Consider the following 23,386-nt stretch of genomic DNA (forward strand, 5'->3'; position numbering starts at 1 on the left):
TCTTTACCATGGCAGGGGAGCACTTGCGTGATTTTAGGCAGGAAGGTGGCACCATCAAATTTGTGTTATGGGAAGACCTCTCTGGCAGGTGTACAGAGGAGGCAAGTGGCAGTCAGGGACATCAGGGAGCTAGCGACGAGACAAGGGCTTGAAGCAAGGCAGGGACAGAAATCAGATTTGACAGCAGCTCAGAATGCAGAGATGATAGGATGTGGTGACAATTGGATAAAAGGGAGGGGAGGGAGGAGTGTTAGGGAAGCAACAGGTTGTGGGGTGTTTGCTATGGGTTGTCCACAGGGAACAGCCTATAGACAGAGGTTGAAAATATAGAAGAGAGGATGAAAGCATGAAAGCATTGGGTAGAGGCTCTGATCCCAGCAGAAATAGCATAAAATGGGGCTGAGAGAGAGAGTGAGTGGGGTGAAGTGGAGTTCATTCCTATCACAAGGAGACCTTCGCACGAGCTTGGAGGAGGGAGGATGGGCAGGTGGGAGGCGAGGAGGCTCCCACCTGCTCTTCTCCTATTTCTCTAACCGGATCTTTTAACAGTAGGCAGGAGTTAGTGCCTGTGGCTCAAGTTAATTAAAGTCTACTCATTAAAAATAACAATGAGCATAAAAACCAAGTGAGTGCATTGCATGTCTGTCCATCTCGCTCCATCCCCTGGCCTCCCAGGAAGCCTGGCGCAGTCCTGGAGGCCCTGGTCTGAATGGGGGCTCCCTCACTTCTCAGGAGCAGGTGATGATGGCACCTCAAGAAGCACCTACCAAGGGGTGTGTTTGTGGTGGCAGAACAGAAAGAGAGAGAGAGAGAGTTATCTAGGCAGTAGGTAGAATCTTTACTGGATATGGTCCTTTCTCTCCCTTTTCAGGTCTCTCTCTCTCTCTCTCTCTCTCTCTCTCTCTCTCTCTCTCTCTCTCTCTCTCTCAGCTTAGAGATATGCCAAGAAAAATAAAAGTAAAGGAGAGAGAGGTGTCTTTAATTTGAATAGGTTTTTCCCATGTGAAAAAGCGACAGTTCGTTGCAAAATATTTATCTTCATTACGGGTGGTATCATTATTGATGGAGAAGCCCTGCAGACTAATGGGAAAATCTCTATAGGAGGCCTGAATCCAGATGAGCTGAGTCTCCACCTTGCCTTCCACATGCTGGGTGAGCATGGCCCTTAATTTCAGGGTGTCCCAGGTGACTCATCAGCACAGCCCGGAAAGGACAGTGCTCATGTTGGATTAGGCTCACAGCGCTGGGGGAGGCCTTCCAGATCAGGCGTGAGCTCCCTGTGGCGTAGATGGCTTTTGTTTGCCTTCGAATCATACATGGCCTTTGCTTAATGAAGGTGTGTGCTGTGGCCGAATGATGGATGAATGACCGTGAGAGTGAGCGTGCGTTAAAGGGAAAGGCGGATCAATGAATCCCGTTTAGCCATTCATTTCACCGAAGGGGTCAGGGAGGTCCAGAGAGGGGGGACTCACACCCAAGAGCCAGCTGGAGGTTCAGCTCCTTCCTTCCTAGGGGCCTCTCTCTCCCTGTTCCTTCTGCTGAGAGATGTTGTCAAACGTGGATGAGAATGTGCTCTAGCAGTTATTTTTGTTATTCAGGATAGAAGGAGTTTACAAAAATCAAAGCATCATTTCTCCTGGTGGATTTGGAGAGGCTCAGATTAGCAGCCTTCAGAGCTGTAATTCACATTCACATCAAGCCGCCTGTGTGTTCAACAATTAACTGCAAAGGTGAGGGAGGAGCTGCTTTTTACTCCCCGTGTTCCCATTTCACAGATGAGTCCACCGTGTCTCAGCGAGGCTACAGTGGGACTTGCCCATGACCTCACAGGTAGCAAGGGTTTAGGAACTGGTTCTGCAACCCAGGTGTTGGAAGTCAACACTCTGGGTAAATGTTGCTACCCCATTGCCGCCTCTGGTGACATCATAAGCAGGCGGTCCAGGGCTCACTGTGTTCGTGTAACACACGAGGTCCTGAGAACAGCCCTGACTTTGAGGAATTCCTCGAGAGGAGCTGAGTATGTCTTCCCAAGCTCATTACCTGGTCTCAGAACTATGACCACACCTCGTAAATTGGTACAGTGTGACATTTGGCTGTTGGCTTGGAAGAGACATCAGGGTGATTTAGAGCCTCAGGCATGCGGGTTTCCGGTCTGCGTCAGGCGTGGAAGCTTGTGGAGGACGGAGGCCTCTGGGAGTTGTTTGCTTCCTTTGCACTCAACCACCATCGGGCCCGGGTTTACTGCTCTGAGCTCATAGAGATCCAAGAAAGGGAGACAGGGCTGGTTTTTCCTGTGCCTGCCTCAGATGGCATCTGCTTGTGTGGACAAAGATAGCATCACAAATGTCTGTTGCGGGGGCTCATCTTGTCCTGAGAGCGTCATCCATTGCTCCCAGCAGACACTCACCCCTCCCAGCAGCAGCAACAAGGAGAGCCTTGCCCGCCCTGCCTCTGTCTCCCCTCTACCACGCGTCCATCTCAGCATATTACCGACACCTCCTTCTGTCTCAAACTGCTTCCCTTCCCCCAGAGAGCGCTGTGGGTTTGAAATGATGGTCTTTAATCATTTCTTAAGTGACCAGCCCAGAAATCATTTCTTAGTGCCACACACACAAATTAAATCATAAATCCGCACCGGGCCCTGCATGGGAAGGCCTGAAGTGCAGCCCTGATTCAGAGCAGAGCGGAGGCCTCCCCAGGAGCAGGGGGTCAGCATACGCCTGGAGGAAAGGCCAGGGCCTCGGAGAGAAGGAAGACACATCCCTACTGTCTGAGCTCCGGCCGCTATAACAAAATAGCACAGATCGAGGCATTTAAACAACAGACATTTACTCCTCACAGATCTGGAGGCTGGGAAGTCCGAGATCAAGATGCAGCAGATTAGTGTCTGGTGAGGACCTGCATCCTGGTTTGCAGGATGACTTCTCATTACGTCCTCACATGCCCTTTCTTTGGTGCTTGCCCTCAGAGAGAGCGATCTCATGGCGCTTTCTCTTTTTATAAGACCATTAATCCCATCATGGGACCCTATCCTCATGACCTAGACCCGTGGTCAGCAAACTGCGGCTCTTGAGCCACATGCGGCTCTTTGGCCCCTTGAGTGTGGCTCTTCCACAAAATACCACGGCCTGGGCAAGTCTATTTTGAAGAAGTGGCGTTAGAAGAAGTTTAACTTTAAAAAAATGGTCTCTCAAAAGAAATTTCAATCGTACTGTTGATATTTGGCTCTGTTGACTAATGAGTTTGCCGACCACTGCCCTAGACTAACCCAAATCACTCCCAAAGGCACCACCTCCAAATACCATCACATTGGGGGTTATGGCTTCAGTATATGAATGGGGGGGGGCATAAACATTCATTCCATTGCATGTATTAACTCCCTTCCTCAGAAGGGCCCCTTTGTACTTCTGCTCTGGACAAAACAGGTCCTAGAAAATGCAGACAGGTGAATTCAGAGCATTAGTAAGGTGCTTATCTCAGGGCTGGGAAGTCTGGGAAGTCCCATGCAGGGCTGAGCCATCCATACCCTGCTATCCAGAATCAGCCAGACCCAAGAGGCTCTTTGATAACCTCTGAGAGGTCAGAAGGAGGAGGGCAGGATTCCCCGGGAGAGTGAGGAACTGGCAGCACTCTTCAAGAGAGACTCAGTATTGGGGGATGGGACTGATCATGAAATATATGTATGATTCCTACCTCTTTCAAGACTCAGTTTAACATTCCGCCCCACTCCAAGACTAATTCTAGCTTATTTAGAACACCCGATACCTGTTCTCATGAAGACCACAATTTCTTCTGAGCACCGTTTATTTTCCACCACCAAGACCAAAATTTCTTCTGAGCACCGTTTATTTTCCACCACCATGATTTTGCACATGACATTTCCTTGGCCTGGAATTCCTTCCTTCATTTTATCTACTTAGTAAACTCCTATTCATGCTTCAAAACCCAAATCAGTTGTCATGCCCTCCAAGGGACTTACTCTCTTTCCCAACTAATAGAGAGAGAGGACTGCCTTTTTTTCTCCCCACTCATACATGCTGCTCTTCTCACATTAATCATGCTATCTTATCATTACTTTTAACATTTAGTTCTCCCATTAGGCTTGTGCTCATTAAGAATACTCTGCTCGGCCTCTCCAGCAGCCGGGTCAGGGCCTGCATCCAAGGAGTGATGTTTCTGAAGCTATGTAGTCACATGATTGGAGCCCCAGAGTGAAAGAGCTACTACATATCTTTCCTTTGCCTCCCACATACTTCGTTCATGTAAGTCTCTCAGCTTCTGAGCTGAGAACTTGAGTTTCTTCCTCTGCAAAATGGGAAAAGTAAAACAAGGATCTTCATTATTTCAGAAGCCCACAAAGAAGATGAATCTGATCGTGGGTTGGTAGGGGGAATGTGTCAAAACCCTTTCGTTCCTTGAAAAATTCCATTAGAAAGTCAAGGTGTTGGTATTGCAATTATTATTTGATTCCCACATGGTGAGGGCACTTCCAGGAATGTGCTTTGCTTGATGAGCCAATACATTTTCAGTCCCCACTGATGAATTTGGGAATCGAATACCTGTCATCTTGAAATAATTGACACATCTTGGTGAAGCGCTTGCATTCTTCTGATGAAATCCTGGATTCTTATTGAGAGCGAGGAGAAAGGCGTGTTACAGGGGAGCAATATTGTTTTATGGGCCTTCATCTTGGTTATTAACAAATGAGCGTTACATGTAGAAATGGTACAGGGGGAATTCAGTAATGAAGTTTCATAGGATTATAACGATTATTAGCCTGATGACAGTGGAATCCAGACTTCAGTGCTCTCGGTTTCCTTGGCACTCACTGTTCTGTGTTCTCTAATGCTGACGGACAGCAGGCTGGCTATTTCTGTCCCTATACCCCATCCTGAAGTTATCTGGGGAGTGAGCATAAAGGTGATAGGCTCCTTTAGCATATTTGGCATGGGGTGTCAGTAAACAGCAATAATTATAGGTGCCCTTATGCCATGTAAATAGCAAACATCTCATATTCTAGGAAGCTGGCACCCACTAGAAGTAGGAACAGTTAGCATCAGTGAACCCTCACCTCCCGACACCCCTCCATCCCTGCTTCTGAGCTGCCCAAGCATCCTCTAGTCCTCTGGAAATACAGCCAGTCCCACTATTTACACTCTCTCTATTTCCCTCTGCCCACCAGAAGCCACTGGGAAGATGAATTTGCCTTTCAGAGAAGGCCTCTGCACAATACCCAGCGCCCACATCCATACATCACCTTTTTACATCTGGCCAGGAATTCAGGCAGGCAGGGACTCAGGGGCTCAGAGCCAGCATGTGACATAGACCATAGTTGTTGGTTTTTCCCCTCCCTTTGGAGGCAGGGAAAGTAGGGCAAGATGTCTTCAGTGTGCAGAAAAGAAACACATCTTGTCCCTTTTCCGAGTCTCTCATCTGACCTCACGTGCACTTGAACGTGTGTGTTCTCCATCCTCAGTGCACGTACTCATAAATACAGAGTGCCCCACCCCCATGAATAGTCTACCTCAGTAAATAACTGGAAATAGCATCCCCTTTGAAGTGAGGCCCACCTGGTTTTGAGTTCTGGCACAGACTAGCTGCAGAATGTCCTTTACCTCTCTGAGCCTCAGTGTCATTGCCAGCAAAATGGGAATTACACTATCTCGCTTACATCGTTTCATTGAAAAAAAATGGTATGTTAGGATTACATTTGTCTATGAGAAGTAGAAAAATGTAAGATAATTTGTTTTAAAAAATACAGGATTTTTTTATGTTATGTAAAATAAATCTAGGCTGGTAGGGCACTTATGGTATGGTATTGGAGACCCAAGTATATTCTAAGTTGCTCTGACATCCTTAGCACACAATTTCTACCTTATAGTCCAAGATGGCTGCTTGAGTTCCAGCCATCAAGTCTACTTTCCAGCCAGTGAGAATAAAGAAAGGAGGAAAAGAGCTAGCTTTCTCTCTGGATGGTCACTGCTCAGAAGTCACATATACTTTTGCTTATATCCCTAGATTTTAGCAATTCAAGGCAATGGCCATGCATTATCAAGCCTTGAAGGGAATGTTCAATGCGATGGAATGAATGTTGACTTTTAAAAATATAACACAATAGCAAGGTGATGACACATGATCTATAGTGAACACATTATAATTTTATAATAGAATAATATAACAGCTACTTTTAATCGAGGAGTTATTACATGTTTTGGTGTCCACCAAACATTGCATATTTATTATCTCATTCAATCAAAACACTGGTATGAGATAGGGACTATTGTTATTCCATTTTTACAGACAAAAAAACAGACTAAAAAAGATTATAGAACTCACTTCCTATGGCTATAAGTAGTGGAAGTTATAATTCAGAAATTGATACTCTTTTCCCCAAGAAGTCATGTTGGCATGGTTTATATTTAACATGATGCACACTGGTTTTGTTGGTTCCAAGCAAATTTACTTGATTTTAAAAGACCCCAACCAGTGAGCTATCAAGTCTCTGGATTCAGGCAGCCCATGTTCCATTCCCAGCTTCACCACTCACTGGCTTTAGGACCTCCTACAAGCTGCTGACCTTATTTGAGCCTCAGTTTTCTAATGTGCAAAATGGGAATAATTGTAGTACATGTCTCTTAGGGGTGTTATGAGGATGAAATGAGGTCATGCTGAGTACCCGTGTACCTGGCCCACAATAAATGCTTATTTAACTACTGGTCATTCTTATAATTAATAACATTATTATTGTTAATGTTGACATAACTTTATGAACAATTCTAGCAGCTTGGCAACCCACAGACCTTGCCTTAGAAGGGTGCTGAGGGTGGGAGGGGGCTGGCTCAACATCCTACCCTATCCTGTGCTCTATAGGACATGCTAGAGGCCTTCACTGGCCTGTCCCAAAGTCCTGGGGGGCTGGGGGGTAAGGAAAGGGGGGCAGGACGAGCCGGTCCCTTCCTCTGCAGCAGGGGATCGAGCACAGTGGCCTCCTGTCCTAGACTCCTGTCATCCCTTCAGCCCTGGACTTGTATCCTTTGGGGAAATTCTTTGCCAAGCTGCTCAGTAGGGCCTGCCCATTCTCCCCATCTTCCCTCCTGGCCCTGCCTTGTGTCTGCACCCTCTGCTCATTTCCTAGGCCTAGGCCAGAGCCTTCAGTTGAATGGCTTCCTGTAAGTTCATGCTGAAATTTAAGTGCTAAGTGCACCCTTAACACCTCTGATCTTTGCTGCAAGCTTCTCCTTTAATCATGTTTAACTGACAAACCTGAAGGCAGTTGGTGATGCTAATGTTTATCCAAGAACTGCAAATAGGGTGGGCACTCTGGAAATTACCTCTGGGCACTTGGGAATAAATGGTCACTGGAGAGAACACAGGATTCCTCCCCTTTCCGCCTCCCCGCAGCAGAGCCCTCTTTCAGCTGCTCTGATTTGCAACACCCTCCGGTCCATGCAAGTACACCACAGAAGGGGGAAATCTTCTGTGGGGCCTTCGTGCCTAAGGTTGACCCTGCCCAGCTGCTCAAAGGGCATCCTCCCTATTCCAGAACCCGGGAGCCCCATTTCTCTGTTCAGCGGCTCCTCAGAGTTGCTGAGGTTCCTGAGCGAAAGTAGCAGATTCTGCCAGCCTTGCCTGCCTTCTGCCTTTTGGATACTAGTAAAGGTCATGCAAACGTCTGCCTTGTCACGTTCACTCCCACTTGGGGAATTTTGGGGATGAGTATAACCTTATTATTTCAATATTGATTATTTCTCATGGTTATTTCACTTTTTCAGAGTTGACTCTGAGACTTGCCAAGCGCTACATCCACTGTCACTGAAATTTAGGAGCTGAGACAGGCCCAGCAGCCCTCCTGGCAAGGGTGTGGCAGAGCCATTGGATCTGACTTTGGCTCCTATGTGACCTTGGACAGGCCCCTTTTTGTTCTGGCATTCAGGGGGAGGGCAAGCCACACTCCTTGGGCCCACAGGCCAGGCCAGCGTAGTACAGGGGGAGAATTCCTACCCCTCATCTGTCAAGACATCTCTGGTCATACAGCTTGACAATTTAAGCTTCAAAGCTTTTGCTCCGTCATTACCAAAAAATAAAAATCGTTTCTTTTGCTCACTTGTCCCACTCGAATGCTGTGTAATATCGTTACAGATTGATATGTTTATGACTTTGTGACCCGGGGGAAGCTGGCAATTCCACTGTGCCCATTTCTACTCCTGGGTTTCTGGAAAGGTCACAACAAAATTATTTTATCAAGTACACCACAGAAGGGGGAAATCTTCATCTTATATTATACATATGCAGCACTTGACCTTCTCTTGAGATACGGCACCTCTTAGCTACACTTACTTAAACATAATGCAGCTCTTTCCCGGATGCACACAGAGAGAATAATTAGGTGCCCTGGCCTCCCAGCCGGAGAGGAGGTTGTGCTGTGGGGCTGACCTCCAAGATGAGAAGGAAAGAGAGTTGGGGCAGCCGGGGGCAGGGCAGGGGTGAGTCCACAGAGCTGATGAGTGGCAGGCTCATCCTGAGGATGGGGCCACCTGGGAAGGTGAAGCGGACACTGTGGCTTGTTCCCGTCCCCCTGCTGATTATGCACCTCTGCCAGGCCCCTCATTGCCTTCTCTGGGTCTTGCTTTCCCCATCATGCTCCGGGATGTGCCACTTTGATCCATGGATAGCACCTACCTGGGTCATTGAGTTAAAGATCCTGAGCTCTGGTCTGGGAATGGGTGCCGTGATTGATTCGTGATGTCTGCCCTGGCCAGCATGTGGGAGTGGTAATAGCAGCTGTGCAGGGTACTTGCTAACCCTGTTCTAGGGTATTTCTAAGGTCCTTTCCTACTCTGGCTACCTATGATCCGGGGACTCTCCAAAGCCCTGGGGTGAGGCAGTTTGGAAAGGGAGAAACAGTAACCTTCCCTAAGAGAAGAGTACTGTTTGCCTTGTCAGGTTTTGGAGGGGAAATGCGATTTGTGGTTCGTGTTCTGTTTCTGGGTTTTTGTTTGTGTTTGTTTTTCATACTGGCTTTGTGAACAGCAGAGAGAGCAGGGAAAGCAGTGCAGGTTCTGGGTGTGATGACCCCAAGGCCTGGCTGTCTGTGTGGCAGGTGGCCAGCCCATGCCCCCTGGCCCACGGGAAAGAGCAGCAGCCCTGGTGGCTTCTCACCACCCTCCTGCATGAGAAACACAGTGAAAAGTCACCTTCGCTTTTCTTAAGAACTTGCTTATAAATTATTTTTAACGGGAATTCATCAAGGTCTGTGTCAGGGGAAAACCTTAAAAATAAGATTTTTCTCGAAGGGTAAACACTTCAGTTTGAAAATATGGGCAGCAGCTTGACTGCCAGCATATGTCCCCCTCGCCCGCTGCCCAGAGCTACCAGATTGATGATGTTTTTAGAACGTTGGCAGCCAGGCTCTGACTCAGGTGGAGACAGGGCCTGGGGAGGAGACATTTGGGGATTCTCCACCCCTTCTGCACCCTGGCATAGCAGTGGGTGCTGAGGCCTGGAGCTGGTGGCCCAGTGGGTCCAATCAGGATAGAGGACCTTGGGTTCCTAGGAGTGGCCACAGTGATCTGGCCCTTACCTTCCAAGAAGCATCTCCCTGGTAGTGGAAACAGGTAGGGCTCCCTTCAAAGAGCCTGGCTGGCTGCTGGCAGGGTGCTTCTGCCCTCTTCTGAAGGACAAATCCTTTGCCCCTGCCCCCAGTAAAGGCTCACCCACCTCCTTGACCACCTGGCTGTGACCTCATCTCTTCTTTAGGAGGCCTTGCCCTGCTTCTGGAGCCCAGTGCCTTGAGAATTCCATCACCATTTGGCCATTTGCTGCCTCTGGATTAGGGGCTCCCCTGGGGTCCCCTTTCATTTCTGATTCCCTGCACGTCTACCTTCACTCCTCAACATTAGCCCTCTTCTTTCACAATGGTAAGAAGGTGACTCTCTCATACCTAACTCAGGGCATATAGAAGTGATTTCCAAATGCATGTTGAATGAATGAGAGATGCATGTAAAAGAGAAGGGCCCTGTTGGGCTAAAGCTTAGGACGTTGCCTCACGGGGCTCTCAGTACCTACTGGCTGACCAGTTGGCCTGTTGGGAGAGGCTCAGGTAATGCCACACCTTCAGGGGCCAGTGAAATAGAGTCGACGTGGTGGCTGGGTCTCCAGCTAGAGGACACCTCTGGGGGTCCCATTCCAAAATCCTGAAGGCTTTGGCTGCTCTGAGGATTCCTGAATCTAAAGGCTGTGCACCCTTCTTGGTGCAGGGGCTCCTCTAGCGCTGTATGCAGGCAGCCGGTAGGGGACAGACTTGGGGAGTAGACACAGCCAGAGGCACCAAGTCAGTTCTGGTTTCTGAGTGAACCCTCAGCCCCACTTCTCTGCTCTGGGCCCTTTCCTCATGTCACTCCCCAAGCCCTCAAAGTCGTATGGACAGTGAACCCACTGCCAGGGTGCTGGATTTTTAAAGAGAACCCCAGGAAGAGGGAAAGGCCTAACTTAAGTGGATGAAACATGGAGGATGAGCAGGGACACAAGCCAGACAACAGGTCCTCCTCTCTGCCTCCTAGCACCCAGCCCAGTGCCCGGCACCCCGTAGGAGCTCAGTGCATATTTGTTGAATGGCAGTGATTCCTAATCAATCACCAGGTCTTCTTCTTCTAAATGACTCTTGAATCCATCTATGTCTCTCCATACCTACTACCCTGTGGTGTTTCCTTAATTGTCTCCACTGTAATTCATTCTCTTCCCAGCAGCCAGTGTGAACTTTCAGAAACAAACAAACAAAAACACCCAATTGTGTTTCTTTCCAGTTTTAATCCCATCAGTGACTTCTTTGGACCTTGGGGCCTTGATGCCAGGAGCTCAGCTACCAATCCAGACTCAGCCTCCTCACCAACTGATTTACTCCTGCCCACCCCACACGCACTCGGCCTGAGCCTCTGGCACTTACTCTACACCTGGACCAGGGACACACTGCTCAGTCTCTTCATTGAGACATATTCTTTCTCCTTGGGCCTTTGCACATGTTACTCTCTCCAGGTGGAAGGTTCTCTACCTCCACTCACTAACCCACCCACTCTGCCAACTTGTATGGCTTTTATTTATTCTTTATGTCTTAACTTAGATGTCCCTTGCCCGAGACCCTCCTAGAGTGGGCCAGATCCCTGCTCTGTCCTCTTCACACTGATCCCATCTGTTGGAATTGACAGTTGGAGTCTGTCTTCCTCCACGAGGATGCCAGCTCTGTGGGAGATGGGTTGGGGGGGAGTCTTTGTGTGTTTCACCCATTTGTGTATCCCAGTGCCTAGCACAGTTCCAAGTATATAGTAAGTTGTCATTTAAAATCCTTTACAATGAATAATTGATGAAAACATTCAGCTTGGCTTCTTGCAAACAACATCTGCTATTTATTGAGGAGATGCCACATTCCAAAAAGTTTACCTGCACATACTGATCTTCGAAAGCTAGCACCTTTTTTTTACAGATGGGAGAGCTGAGGTTCAGAGGGTTAAGTAACTTGCTTAAGGTCACGCAACCAGTGAGTGGCAGTTTTCTCAGCCCCCAAAGCCATGATGCTTCTGCTCTCCCTGGTGGTCTAGGGCTGTGGCTTTCACTCAGAAGCTGCATCAGGATCACCTGGAGGCCTTGCTGCCACTGGCTGCTGGCCCCAGCATGGTTTCTGCTTCAGTAGGTGTGGAGTGTCATCTGGGATTCTGTATTTCTCCAAGTTCTCAGGAGCTGCTGCTGGGCTGGGGAGACCACAGATTGAGAATCACTGGCCTCGATCACTAGGAAACACCTGAGCTTGCTTTACGCTACCCCACTCTCCAACCACAAAGGTCTTGGGTCAAGATGGCAGGCTGCATCCCTGAAGTTCCTCCACTAGGCTTTGCCGCCCAGCCCAGCGTAGCCTCCCACACCTGGACATGGTGTTGGCTGTGCTGTGCCTGGCTGCTCTCTGAGGACAGGGAGCCATTGGTGACAAGAACCTAAGTGTCTGCCCTCCCCCTTGAAATATTGCTCTTCTGTTTGTCCCCCTCCAGTCCTGACCAGTGATCTCTCCATTCCACCAGGGCTCGGTGCCCCCATCCTGACCCCACCTCTTTAACAACGTCTGTGCTGATGGATGCATTCCAGACTCACTGTAGCTCCTGCTTCCTGGAAGTTACAGTCCTGTCTGTGTCATGGTGCTGACAGCATTCATCAATTTCAGCAAGTGTCACCAAGAGTGATAGGAATGTATGACACAGCTAAGTGTCCCCTCTGCACAGGACATTACAGCTGGGACCAGGCCCAGGGAGACAGGACCTGGAGACCCATTTGGCTTCATGTGTGCAGGTCCACCTAGAAGTAAAAGTGTCCCAGCCCACCTCCTACCATGTCCTCCATAAATGCTTTGTGCTCCTGACAACTTCTGCAACTACCCAAAGGTTCCACAGGCAAGCTAGGGCTCTCTCTGAATCTTGGACACACTTTTCCCATTGCCCTCCCCTCCCATTCCTGCATCAACACTTACCCATCCTTCAAGGCTTATGCATGTGCCACTTTCTCCAGGCAGCCTTCCTAGCTTCTCTTTCCTCTCCCTTTCTTCCAAATATCTCTTGCACAGGCATCTCCAACTCTTTGGAGCTTTTTTTCAGTAAACAGCCTAGTCTTACCTGTGCTGCTCAGAGCCTTGGGGTCAGAGGATGCCATCCATACTTTGTGTCCTCCCAAAATTTAAAAATGTAGTGATTGAGATTTTTCTTTGATTACTCAAATCTTATATCTACAATACAAAACATAGGGAATTACATAAAAACACTAAATAATCATTACCAGTAATGCTGCTATTCCCAGCTATCATTTTAATGAGTATGATATATATATATATATATATGTGTGTGTGTGTGTGTGTGTATATATATATATGCATCTATGTATGTAGAATGAAGTTTATACTCTCTATATAGTTTTAAACCGACTTTTAAAATATTTTTCCATGGTATACTTTTAATGACTGTGTAGTATTCCATTACTTAGTCAATACCCAATTATTTGACTTTTTAAGTTTTCTTTTATTCCTCCTCCCTTTCTTCTTTCCATATTTTGAATAACACTGGCATAAACATCCATTAGCATGAATCTTTTTCCACATCATGATTTTTTATCAGAATGAGTCTTTAGAAGTAGAATTGTTGAATCAAAGCTCTGAACATTTTGACAATCTTAATACAGAACAGCTTTAAGAATCCACACTTTGCGGGGGAGTGCCCATCATCTCATACCCTCTAATACGAAGATCATATTATTGTTGTTGTCGTTTTTATCACAGCTTTTATCTTGGGTCTCATCACAGTTTTCGGCAAGCATTCAGTTCAACCAGTCACAGACTGCGCATGCCTGGTATGAGCTCATGCTAAGCTCTGGTGTGTGGGACATGCAGAGATGACAAGACCTGGTATCACCCTCCAGAGAAGTTCTGAGCCAGGATAGTAGTGGGATGAGTGGATGCATGCATGCCTGGGAGCTACATCTCTGCTCTCACTTTTCTCAACACATTGCCGAGAATATAAGGGGAAGCAGGAGCATCATGAGGCCGTGGGTCCTTGGGGTTGTTCAGGGGCACCCATTCGTGGGAAGAGCAAAGACCACTGTTGACAGTAGACAAGGAAATTCCAGCCCAGAGGCCCAGTGCCACCGCCTTCCAGAGAGCCTGGAATTCCAGAGCCAAATACCCATGGTGTCAGCCATCAATAATGCGAAAGTGATGGGGACATTGGGCCACAGGAGTGAGTCTAAATATTGGGCTCAGCATGAGGCCACAAGACCTAAGAAAGACCTGTGTACATGTCTTGCAGGACCCTCTTGCCTCCCCACTGGGCCACCACCACACCTATCGCAGTGCTGCTGAGCTGCCGAGCTGCCCAAGCTCTTCTGCCTCTACAGAGCTTGGGCAAGTGTGGAGAGGAAGGGGGCGTTCTAGGTCCAAGGGGCTCAGGGCTCCAAACCTCTTAATCCCTGGCCAGGAGCAGGTGCCTTGTCTCTCTCACTGTCACTAAGAGAGGTAGGCAGAGACCTCCAAGCCAGCTGCTGAGATGCACCTGCCTTGAGAAAAAGGCACCGGTTCTTAAACAGGGGATGAATATTCATTGGCATGAACCTTTGCAAACTCATTTGGGGGAGAAAAATTAGAGCAGGAGAAATAATCAGATTATTAAAAAAGAAAGAGCAAGGACAGAAGGCGGTAGTGGAGGGAAGACTCACATTTAAAATGCAAGGAGAGATTTCCTTCCTGCAGAGTAGCTGTGACCCCCTGGATCATGCGCTGGGAATAGCTAAAGCTCTCCCACATTTCTCCTGCATAAAAATGTTGCTCTCTGAGGCCACGGTTGAGGGGGGAGGGGCAGAGGCATTGTACACCCTCCACATATGAAAATTATACAATAATGTTTTGAGGTTTTCATTTTATCTCCCTTCGATATCAAGAAAATTTGTGAGAGCTAAAGAGGCCCTGGTGAGTGCTGAGTGACAGGTTAAAGGGCTCCAATATAGATTAGATGGTCCAGTATCTCCTGAGGAAATTGCATAAAAGTGGTTATTCCCTCTCACTTCTATTAATTTCCTCTTCCTGGCTGCTTGGAAATGCTTCATAACTTGATGCTGCAGATGGGGACGAGAGGCGCTTTCCATTATCTCAATCACTGCACTGTTTATGAGACACTTAATCTGTTTCTTTATAAAGTAATAGTACTGTAGGTGATGGATTTAGTGTCACTGGAAGTCTGCGTGCAGGGACGAGAGGGGGCGGTTCTCGAGAGCATTGTAAGCACTGGGTAATTTGTTACCTCATTGAGGCTCTGAGAAGTTGGGTGGGCGTTCCAAGGTGACCTTGTGGATATCAGCTAGAGATCGCGAGTACCGTCCCTTGTCACTTAAAGGGGGAGGGAAGTGCTGTGTGTTTTGCCTGGGGAACGGAAAATAACACGTGCTTAAAGGCTCTTGTCTTTCCTCTCAGTCAACGGCGGCGGGCAGGGGAAGAGGTGTACGTGGAGGGAATGCCACGCCCAAGCTCCATTCATCACCTGTCTGCACTGTGATCACTTGCAGTGGAGGAAAGAAACCCCCTTTTCTTAAGGAAACAAAGCAATCGTGGGCTGCACTGGTGTCGGAAACGGACAGCCCTCCTAGTTGCAGGTGCCCCACTGGCCAGGGTCCCGTGTGAATGCACAGGAGGGCGCAGGAGCTTCTTCTCTGCCCAGCCACCTGCTGGAGTAACAGTGAAGCCGTCTCTGCTGAGATCCTGGGCTGGGCCCTCTCTGACCCCATTTCCCTTCCTGCCTCTCCTGTTCTCCCACCTCTTCCCTTCATACTTGGTCTTTGCCCCTCCTTCTGAATCTCACCCCCTCCTCACCACAGGAAAACGTTTCTAATGGTCTTCATCTCATAACAAGGGATCCCCCAAATGGTGCACATCCTCCCCGACCGGTCTCCCCATGCCGTGCACACACAAGCACAAGCACAGATCACACGATATCAGAATCAGCCTTTCATTTTCCGCCTCCCCCACGAGGAAGGGCGCTTCCTAAAGTCTGCCCCCATCCTCACTCTGGGCTATGTTTCTAGCCTGGGGCCTGGCTCGTGGTAGATCTTCAATAAACATTTGGTGAATGAGGGGCTCCTAACTGTAGTGATAGTGCTGACCATCATCCTGTATCGAGAGAAAGGCAACCCTTGAGTTTTAAAATGATATTAAAGCGAAGAATTGTGTTATGAACCTTAAAATGCTTTAAGTGTGAGTATGTGTTTGGCTAGACTATCACAGCTTATCATTAGCATTTTCTGAGAGTGTAGAGCCCTTAGGTAGGTGTGTGGTCTCCAGGCTGCCAGAGTCCCCACTGTACTCTACTGTGTTACTCCCAGGTGCTTTGCACATTCAGGTGACTCACCTGGGCCATTTGCTTTCTCTTTCCCTTTCCCTTTCCCTTTCCCTTTCCCTTTCCCTTTCCCTTTTCCTTTCCCTTTCCCTTTCCCTTTCCCTTTCCCTTTCCCTTTCTCTTTCTCTTTCTCTTTCTCTTCCCAGAAGCTCCATTTATCACCTCTAACAATTAAAGTGGCTTTTCCCCCAGGGCAGCAGAGTTTTCTTATTTATTTTTCTGTGTTAAATTTCTAGTTAAATAACTCTATTCTTAACTTCTATTTCTTAGTACTGGTGTCTGATACAAGATGAGTTAAAAAGGCTTTGTGGCCCAGCCGGTGTGGTTCAGTGATTGAGCATCAATCTATGAACCAGAAGGTCGAGGTTCAAATCCTAGTCGGGGCACATGCCGGGGTTGTGGGCTCGGTCCCCAATGGGGGGCATGCAGGAGGTAGCCCAAAAATGATTCTCTCTCATCATTGATGTTTCTCTCCCTCTCCCTTCCTCTCTGAAATTAATTAAGGTATATATTTTTAAAAAGGTTTTGTGGACTAGCCAGGTGCTTTAAACTTTTGCACTCGGATGTCGAGTGTGACTCGACACGGTTAGCATCGGTAGCAGGAATCGAAAAAGAAGCAAGCAAGTGCAAATTAACCATTACTTAACGCATTAATTCTATGAGAAAATATAGCACACATGTGCTTATACTAGTAAGTTACAATCTAAAGTTTAATAAATGAACCTAGGAATGCTGATTCTTTACAAATTAGAGAATGCATAGACACAGATTTAACAAAATATTAACTTACGAAATTTAAATATTAACGAGATTCATTCATTGTACTTAATTACAGGTAAATATGTATTTTGTAGGTATATCGATTTGCTTATTATACAAGACAAATACTATGTGGAGAAACAATTCTTCCATTTGGCACCAGAATTCATTTACCTGCTTTAGGACTCAAAACTTATAATCTGATCCTGAACTCTAAAAGTTTTTGCAAAGAAAACTGCTTTTTCAAAAGTGGATGAGTAGGTTGGAGTGGAGAGGAAGTAGCCTTACTTAGCACATTTTAATGTTTGAGGTTATTAAATTATGATATAATCTGCGGCAGTTGTGAGAAATGTGAGTTTATTTTTCATTGATCATTTACACAGATGAGCTAGTTGAGGTGCTGAGGGATTACATGGCTTGCCAGCGATCACCCATCTAGGCACCAGCAAAGCCAGGAATCAGACCCAGGTTGTCTGACCCCTGCCTGGTGCTCCCTCCCCGGAAAGGATGGAATCCCAGGACTTCTCTTCCCTGTCTTTCGTGGAATGTCTTTCTTTAAAGTCCAGCCTGGACCAGTTCTTCTCCATTTCCTCCTCTGGTGGCTGCCTTAGAGCCCAGGGGCTTGGGGCCACCCAGTTCTGCCTCCTTCATAAGAAGTTTCAGGAAGGCATTTCCCAGTCCCTTCTCCACTCGTGGATATTGATATGATTTTTATGCTGTTAACTTTTTAATGTGAAGCAAGGAGGCTTTTAAGTGCTGGAAAGACGGTGAAGACACGTTGTTCCTCTTGGACTGATACATTAGGAAAATTGTAGTGTGGAGGGGACCAGATGCATGCATGCAAGGCACGGTTTTCCCCTCCCCCACTTGGCAGGGAAAGAGCTTCTGCTGTGTTTGAGCAGCTCAGGCCTGGGGTTTCCCTGTGTTCTTCAGCCCCAGAACTGAGTGGGGCCCAGCAATGCTGGGTGATTTACAGTGGAAAGGACCAAGTGCTTCTCACGGGGTACGGGGAGAGATGTAAGAAGAGGAGGAAACAAACAAAGGGAGAACCCATCCTGAGTGGCCTCAGACAGATAGATCAGCAATTAAAATTCCAGGGTACGTTGCTATATCATTCAGTTGGTGTATTATTTGTTGAGTCTTTAGTAGAGATTTAAGTTGAGTTTCTTTACTTTCTACAGAGAAGTTTCTTTTGAATCTGCTAAGATGGGTCAGAAAGTGACCCCATTTTCACATGGGTCACAACAAATTTCAATGCCCTTATTGGATCATCTCAATAACATTGTCCCCAGTGCATTTCATGGGACTTGAATCCCAGGTGATGCTTGATGAAATAGAGCTTTCTGGTGAGGAAACATAGCATTCTATATCCCATTTGGAAGTTCTGAAAATTCTGTAATAAAAAAATGAGATTAATTTTTTGAATCCACATTTTTAAAAATATCTTGCCTCAGGACCCTTTTATAAGTAACAGATGCTAACAACCCTAAGAAGGTGGACTCCATGGAACATTCTTGGGTTCTGCCATTCCAGAACATTCCAATTCAGAAGTTGCCTCCCATCTAAGCTGTGCTCCCACCCAGTGCACTTTCAGAGTAACTGAAACACTGTACCTCACTTCAGGCGAGCAAAGGAGTGAGAAAAAATTCCCAGCATCGGAACCAGTCTTTCCTTCTTGTCTTAGTAGAAAAGTTGTGGATATTTTCCAAAGAGTTCATGTGTATATTATTACTATCATTTCTCCCACAGTGTCATTCTGGGCAACTTTTTGAACCCCTTCATGTCTCAATTTCCTCATTTGCAAAATGATGATAATAATAGTGACCCCATAGAGAAATGCATGTAACACATTTAACAAGAATGTTAACAGATGGTGGCTACTACTCTTATTAAAGAATACTCTTCCCTTGCCAGGAGGGAACTATATATTTTGGAAGATGAGCTTTGTATCAGTAGAAGCCATTATAATGGTACTTCTGTTCCAGCAAAGATCACATCTCTAATAATAAAAGCATAATATGCTAATTAGACTGGACGTCCTTCTGGACGACCCTCTGGACGAAGCCAGGGCTGTGAGAGAAGCCCGGGTCCCGGGTGCCTGCCAGCGGCCAGAGGGAAGCCCAGGTCCGGGGTGCCAGAGGGAAGCTGGTGCCGGCAGCTGGGGGAAGGAAGGCCTTCTCTTGCACGAATTTTGTGCATCGGGCCTCTAGTTGTATTATAATTATATGAGGACTGGATCAAGAGCTTCTTTTTTTATTCTTTATTGTTTAAAATATTATATATAGTATTACACATGTCTCCTTTTTCCTCCATTGACCCCTCCCCGGCCACTTCCTTCCCGCCCCCTGCACTTGCCCTCACACCGCCCCCCCGCCAGTGTCTGTGTCCATTGGTCATGCTTATATGCATGCATACAAGTCCTTTGGTGGATCTCTTAAACCCCCCCTCCCCTCTCTTCCCTCTGAAGTTTGATAGTCTGTTTGATGCTTCTGATTCTTCTCTGCCTCTGGATTGATTAATGTTCATCAGCTTATGTTGTTTATTATAGTCCACAAATGAGTGAGATCATATGATATTTATCTTTCTCCAAATGGCTTATTTCGCTTAGCATAATGCTCATAATGTCCATCCATGCTGTTGCAAATGGTAAGAATTCCTTCTTTTTTACAGCAGTGTAGTATTCCATTTTGTAGATGTACCAGAGTTTTTTAATCCATTCATCTGCTGATGGGCACTTAGGCTGTTTCCAAATCTTAGCTATTGTAAATTGTGCTACTATGAACATTAGGGTAGATATGTCCTTTCCGATTGGTGTTTCTGGTTTCTTGCGATATAGTCCTAGAAGTGGAATTACTGGGCCAAATGGGAGTTCCATTTTTAGTTTTTTGAAGAAACTCCATACTGTTCTCCACAGTGGCTGCACCAGTCTGCATTCCCATCAGCAGTGCACGAGGGTTCCTTTTTCTCCACATTCTCACCAGCACTTGTCATTGGTTGATTTGTTGATGATAGCCATTTTGACATGTGTGAGATGGTATCTCATTCTTGAAAGCAGGCTGTGTTCTCTAAATTCCCTTTATCAGGTCCTCAGAAGGGTTACAGTAAGTATTTGTGGAATGAATTTGTGAGGTATGTAAGAAAGCCACATGAGTTGACCCATGAAGAAAGTTTACCTGGTCTCAGAGGAGGATGAACCAGAGTATAATCCTGGGGACAGGAAGAGTAAGAGCTGAGATAGTGAGAAAGGGTCTCAGAGAAGTGGAGCAGGCAACAGGAATATTTGCGGAATCAGCAAGGAGGAGACCAGAAATCTAGAGTAGAGGGTCTCTGTAGGTGAGGCATGGTGAAAGCCCAAGGACTAGGCTGGATGGAGTCAGACATTTTTGGGCATATCTCTTTAAAGGTGATCACACAGGGAATTAAGAGGAAGCAACTCATATCTGAGGGCACCTCTAGTTGGCGTCAGGCTGTGCCAGGCTTTCCCAATATTCCCCGCAGCCATGTACATGATAGATGACACCAAATGCATGACACATTCCCTGGTTCACTGCCTGCAAAGCCATCCTTTTCTTGCCTCACCCTCCAAAGCATTTAAAAATGCAATTAACAGAAAATGATGTTGTTAAGCCAGTAACCTTGAAATCACTTTAATTTCTCTTTAAAGAATCACTCATGAAATACAGTCCCTTACTATCATTCATAACAAGTGCTTGTTAGCCCAGTACACAGTGTCCCTCATGGTTGTTGCAACATGGCATTTAAGAACCATGGGTCTGGTCCATTGGTCAACCAGGACCCCTTTCCATGGAAGGACATTAGGCAAGATTCCTTCAGTGAGTGGCTCAGGGTAAGGCCCTGGCTATTAACCAGGTAGAACAGGGAGGGAATAACCATTTAAAGAGCACTTAGGTCCCAGACGCTGAGCTACACATTAGATTCATTTTCTCAATTAAATCTCTCAACATGCGTGAAAGGGAAGGATCATTATTCATATTGCTCAAGTGAGAGAGGCCATTGGTACCAGGAAGGTATTTTTCACTAAGGATGTTTGAAGAATTGGAAGTGTTAAATAGGGGTTTTCTAAATCTGAAATGCTCATTTTGTGCATGGGTATCTCCATATCCTTTTTAGTGGGGGTGGGGGGGGGGCAGAATCTTTTGCTTTTCAGTTCCAGGGAAAGGCTTCTCACTCTGCTATTCCACTAATTCTCAGATGGTCTCTTTGTGTTCCAGCCTGCCCTGCAGGGATGTTCAAGGCCAGCCAGGAAGCTGAGGGCTGCTCACACTGCCCCTCCAACAGCAGATCCCCCTCAGAGGCATCTTCCATCTGCACCTGCCGGACTGGCTATTACCGAGCGGATTTTGACCCCCCAGAAGTGGCATGCACTAGTAAGTGTCTTGTAAGGGCTCTGGGCTGGGGAGTTTGGTGTAAGTGGTGGGCCTGTGGCAGGGGAGACTAAGACAATATTCTGCAATTGCTGCACTGGCTGCAGTGCTGAAATGCTGGCTGCGGTGCTGAAGTGGACAGCTCCTTACTGGCCATGCAGGGTCCCTTTCTCTTCTTAGTATCACAGGGTGGAGATTAGGTTCTTTCTTACCTCCTCCTCCCAGATGGGAGCGTTCTTTGAGTACAAATTCAAGATCCGCTAGGAGATTGCAATGGTTCCTAGTAACTCTTCCAGTCACCTCCTCTAAGAAGTCCCTTGGCTCTGTATTTCTGTGACCAGCTCTTCTCAGACATTCATTTTATTAATTGTTGAGTTATTCTGTGTTTGCCTTCTCAGTTACCAGATGAAGGTCTTGTATCCTTTGCAGTGCCTAGTATAGTTCAGCATCTCTACCCTCACCAAATGACAAGACCAGAGGCCTGGCCACAGGACCCACCTATGTGACAGATTTTCTAGGGGCTGGGCTAATGCATCAGCTCCACCACTCTCTCATTCTCTCTTTATAGAGGAGGGCAGTCATCCTGACAAAAGTGTGTGTGAGTTATTGGGGGATGACTCCACTTCCTGTGTAAAGATGGGGAAAGGGAGAAATTCCTCACAATCTTCTCCCCCATAATCGTGTGAGGCAGGAAGCACTATTCTCTCTACTCCCCTAAGTGTTGTAGCACCAAAACACAGGTTGTTTTTCTTTCTGCTATTCCCATTGCCCTCTCCAGTGGAGCCTCTAATGATGCTAAAGTTTTCTTCTGCACTGGAAACTGTTGCCTGGCTTCCTCTGCGACTTTCCCCTCACCTCCTTGGATCAAATTTCTTCCACCCCAGCATAGAAGGGTTCAGAGGGAATGTTTCATACATACTTGCAGTTTGGTGGGCAAAAAAAAAAAGTCCTGAGCCCCCAGTAGAAGAGTTTCTTGATTCTGGCTTTGCAATGTATGTAACCTTTTCTGGGTGAAGAAGAGGAATGAAAGTGTCTTCTAGATCAAGGTCCTGAGGTCGATCAATGTTTATAGATTTGAACTGAAAAAAAATAAAAATGAAAAGCTCATCCTCTTATAAACTGATTTTCCCCAGGCCCCCCTCTCTGGTGGGGTGAGAGGAACAGAAATGATTCTATTTCTGCTGAATAGAGTCCCTGTCTTTCTGTTGCAGTATCTTCTCTACTGTTTTCTGAGGTTCCCATGGGTCTCTGTGACCTTGACCCATTGTTTAATGTACTTCTTTAGAAGCCACTTAGGGGTGAGGAATCACCACTGCCTGGATGTCCAGAAAAAGGACCGGCCTCGATGGCTGCCAAAGCACATAGCCAGGGTCTCACAGCTCCCCTCCTGAAAAACACATTCCCTTCCATTTCTGCCCGTGAGCCCTCTCTCCTCTGCAGATTAACTCATGCACATAGAGAGCTGGGCCTCCTAGCTTCCCACTTAGGAGGCCCACCCTGTAAATCCATCCGGCCCTTGGATAAGGCCACCTGGAGGGAAAGTAGGCAATGACCAGATGCTCAGAAAGCTAATGTGGAGCTATCCTCCTTGCCATATTGCACCCCTTCTACCTTTCAAGGCTTATCTTCCGACCAACTAACCTGATGTGCTTGAACCAATAGGATGATTCCTAGAATAAATAGAAATATCCCAAAGCCTCCAGTCCACACACTTAGACTCTCATTCTACTCTGCCTACCCATAACCTGCGTCCACCTCATTGAAATCAGACCTCACTGGCTTTTCTCTCCTTCTCTGGCCCAGCTATCTCTGGAGTTAGACACACCTTTCTCACCCCCTGTGATCCTACTACAATCGCCCCACCTTGCCCAGAGTAGGGGTGAATGCTAGACTTGCCTGTGTGCAGCACCGCACCCTTTGCTCTTGTGCCACAGATATAGAGTGCTAGGGTCAGACTAGAGGTCACCAAATCAAAGCCACACTTATCTGTGATGGCCAGGCCCGAGAGCAACTCACAGATGCATTGTCCAGCCTCGGCCTGCAGGGGCAAGCACTTAGTGAGGGTCCCAGAGGCCCGGCTGGGCTGCCGCACAATGCTAGGCAAAACAAATGTAAATAAACCTATTATTTCATTGAGCCTCATTATATATTTGATTTATTGTGTGCTCGTGAAGTACTGTATGAAAAAGTCAATTTGTTGGCTTTTATAATCTCATTAGGGTTTCCTTTTAAAGCTTTCTAATTGGAGGTGCCATCTGTTCTCTTAAAGAGGCATCACACATCACCATAGTAAATAATTTTTCAGATACCAGGAACATAGCTGGAGTGTTTGAG

General features: G+C 46.9%; 1 protein-coding gene across 2 annotated transcripts in view; it reads left to right on the forward strand.

The window, feature by feature from the left end:
- EPHB1 (EPH receptor B1) overlaps window positions 1–23,386 on the forward strand; it is a gene marked incomplete at its 3' end in the record, with an annotated part of 414,865 nt that overhangs the window by 256,339 nt on the left and 135,140 nt on the right. For both annotated transcript variants that reach the window (XM_079794807.1, XM_079794808.1), the window contains exon 4: window positions 20,900–21,055. In XM_079794807.1, coding sequence (XP_079650933.1) covers window positions 20,900–21,055 — 156 coding nt within the window. The remainder of the gene's footprint in view (window positions 1–20,899; window positions 21,056–23,386) is intronic.

Source organism: Cnephaeus nilssonii (assembly GCF_951640355.1).
Source record: "Cnephaeus nilssonii genome assembly, chromosome: 17".
Lineage (NCBI taxonomy): Eukaryota > Metazoa > Chordata > Mammalia > Chiroptera > Vespertilionidae > Cnephaeus > Cnephaeus nilssonii.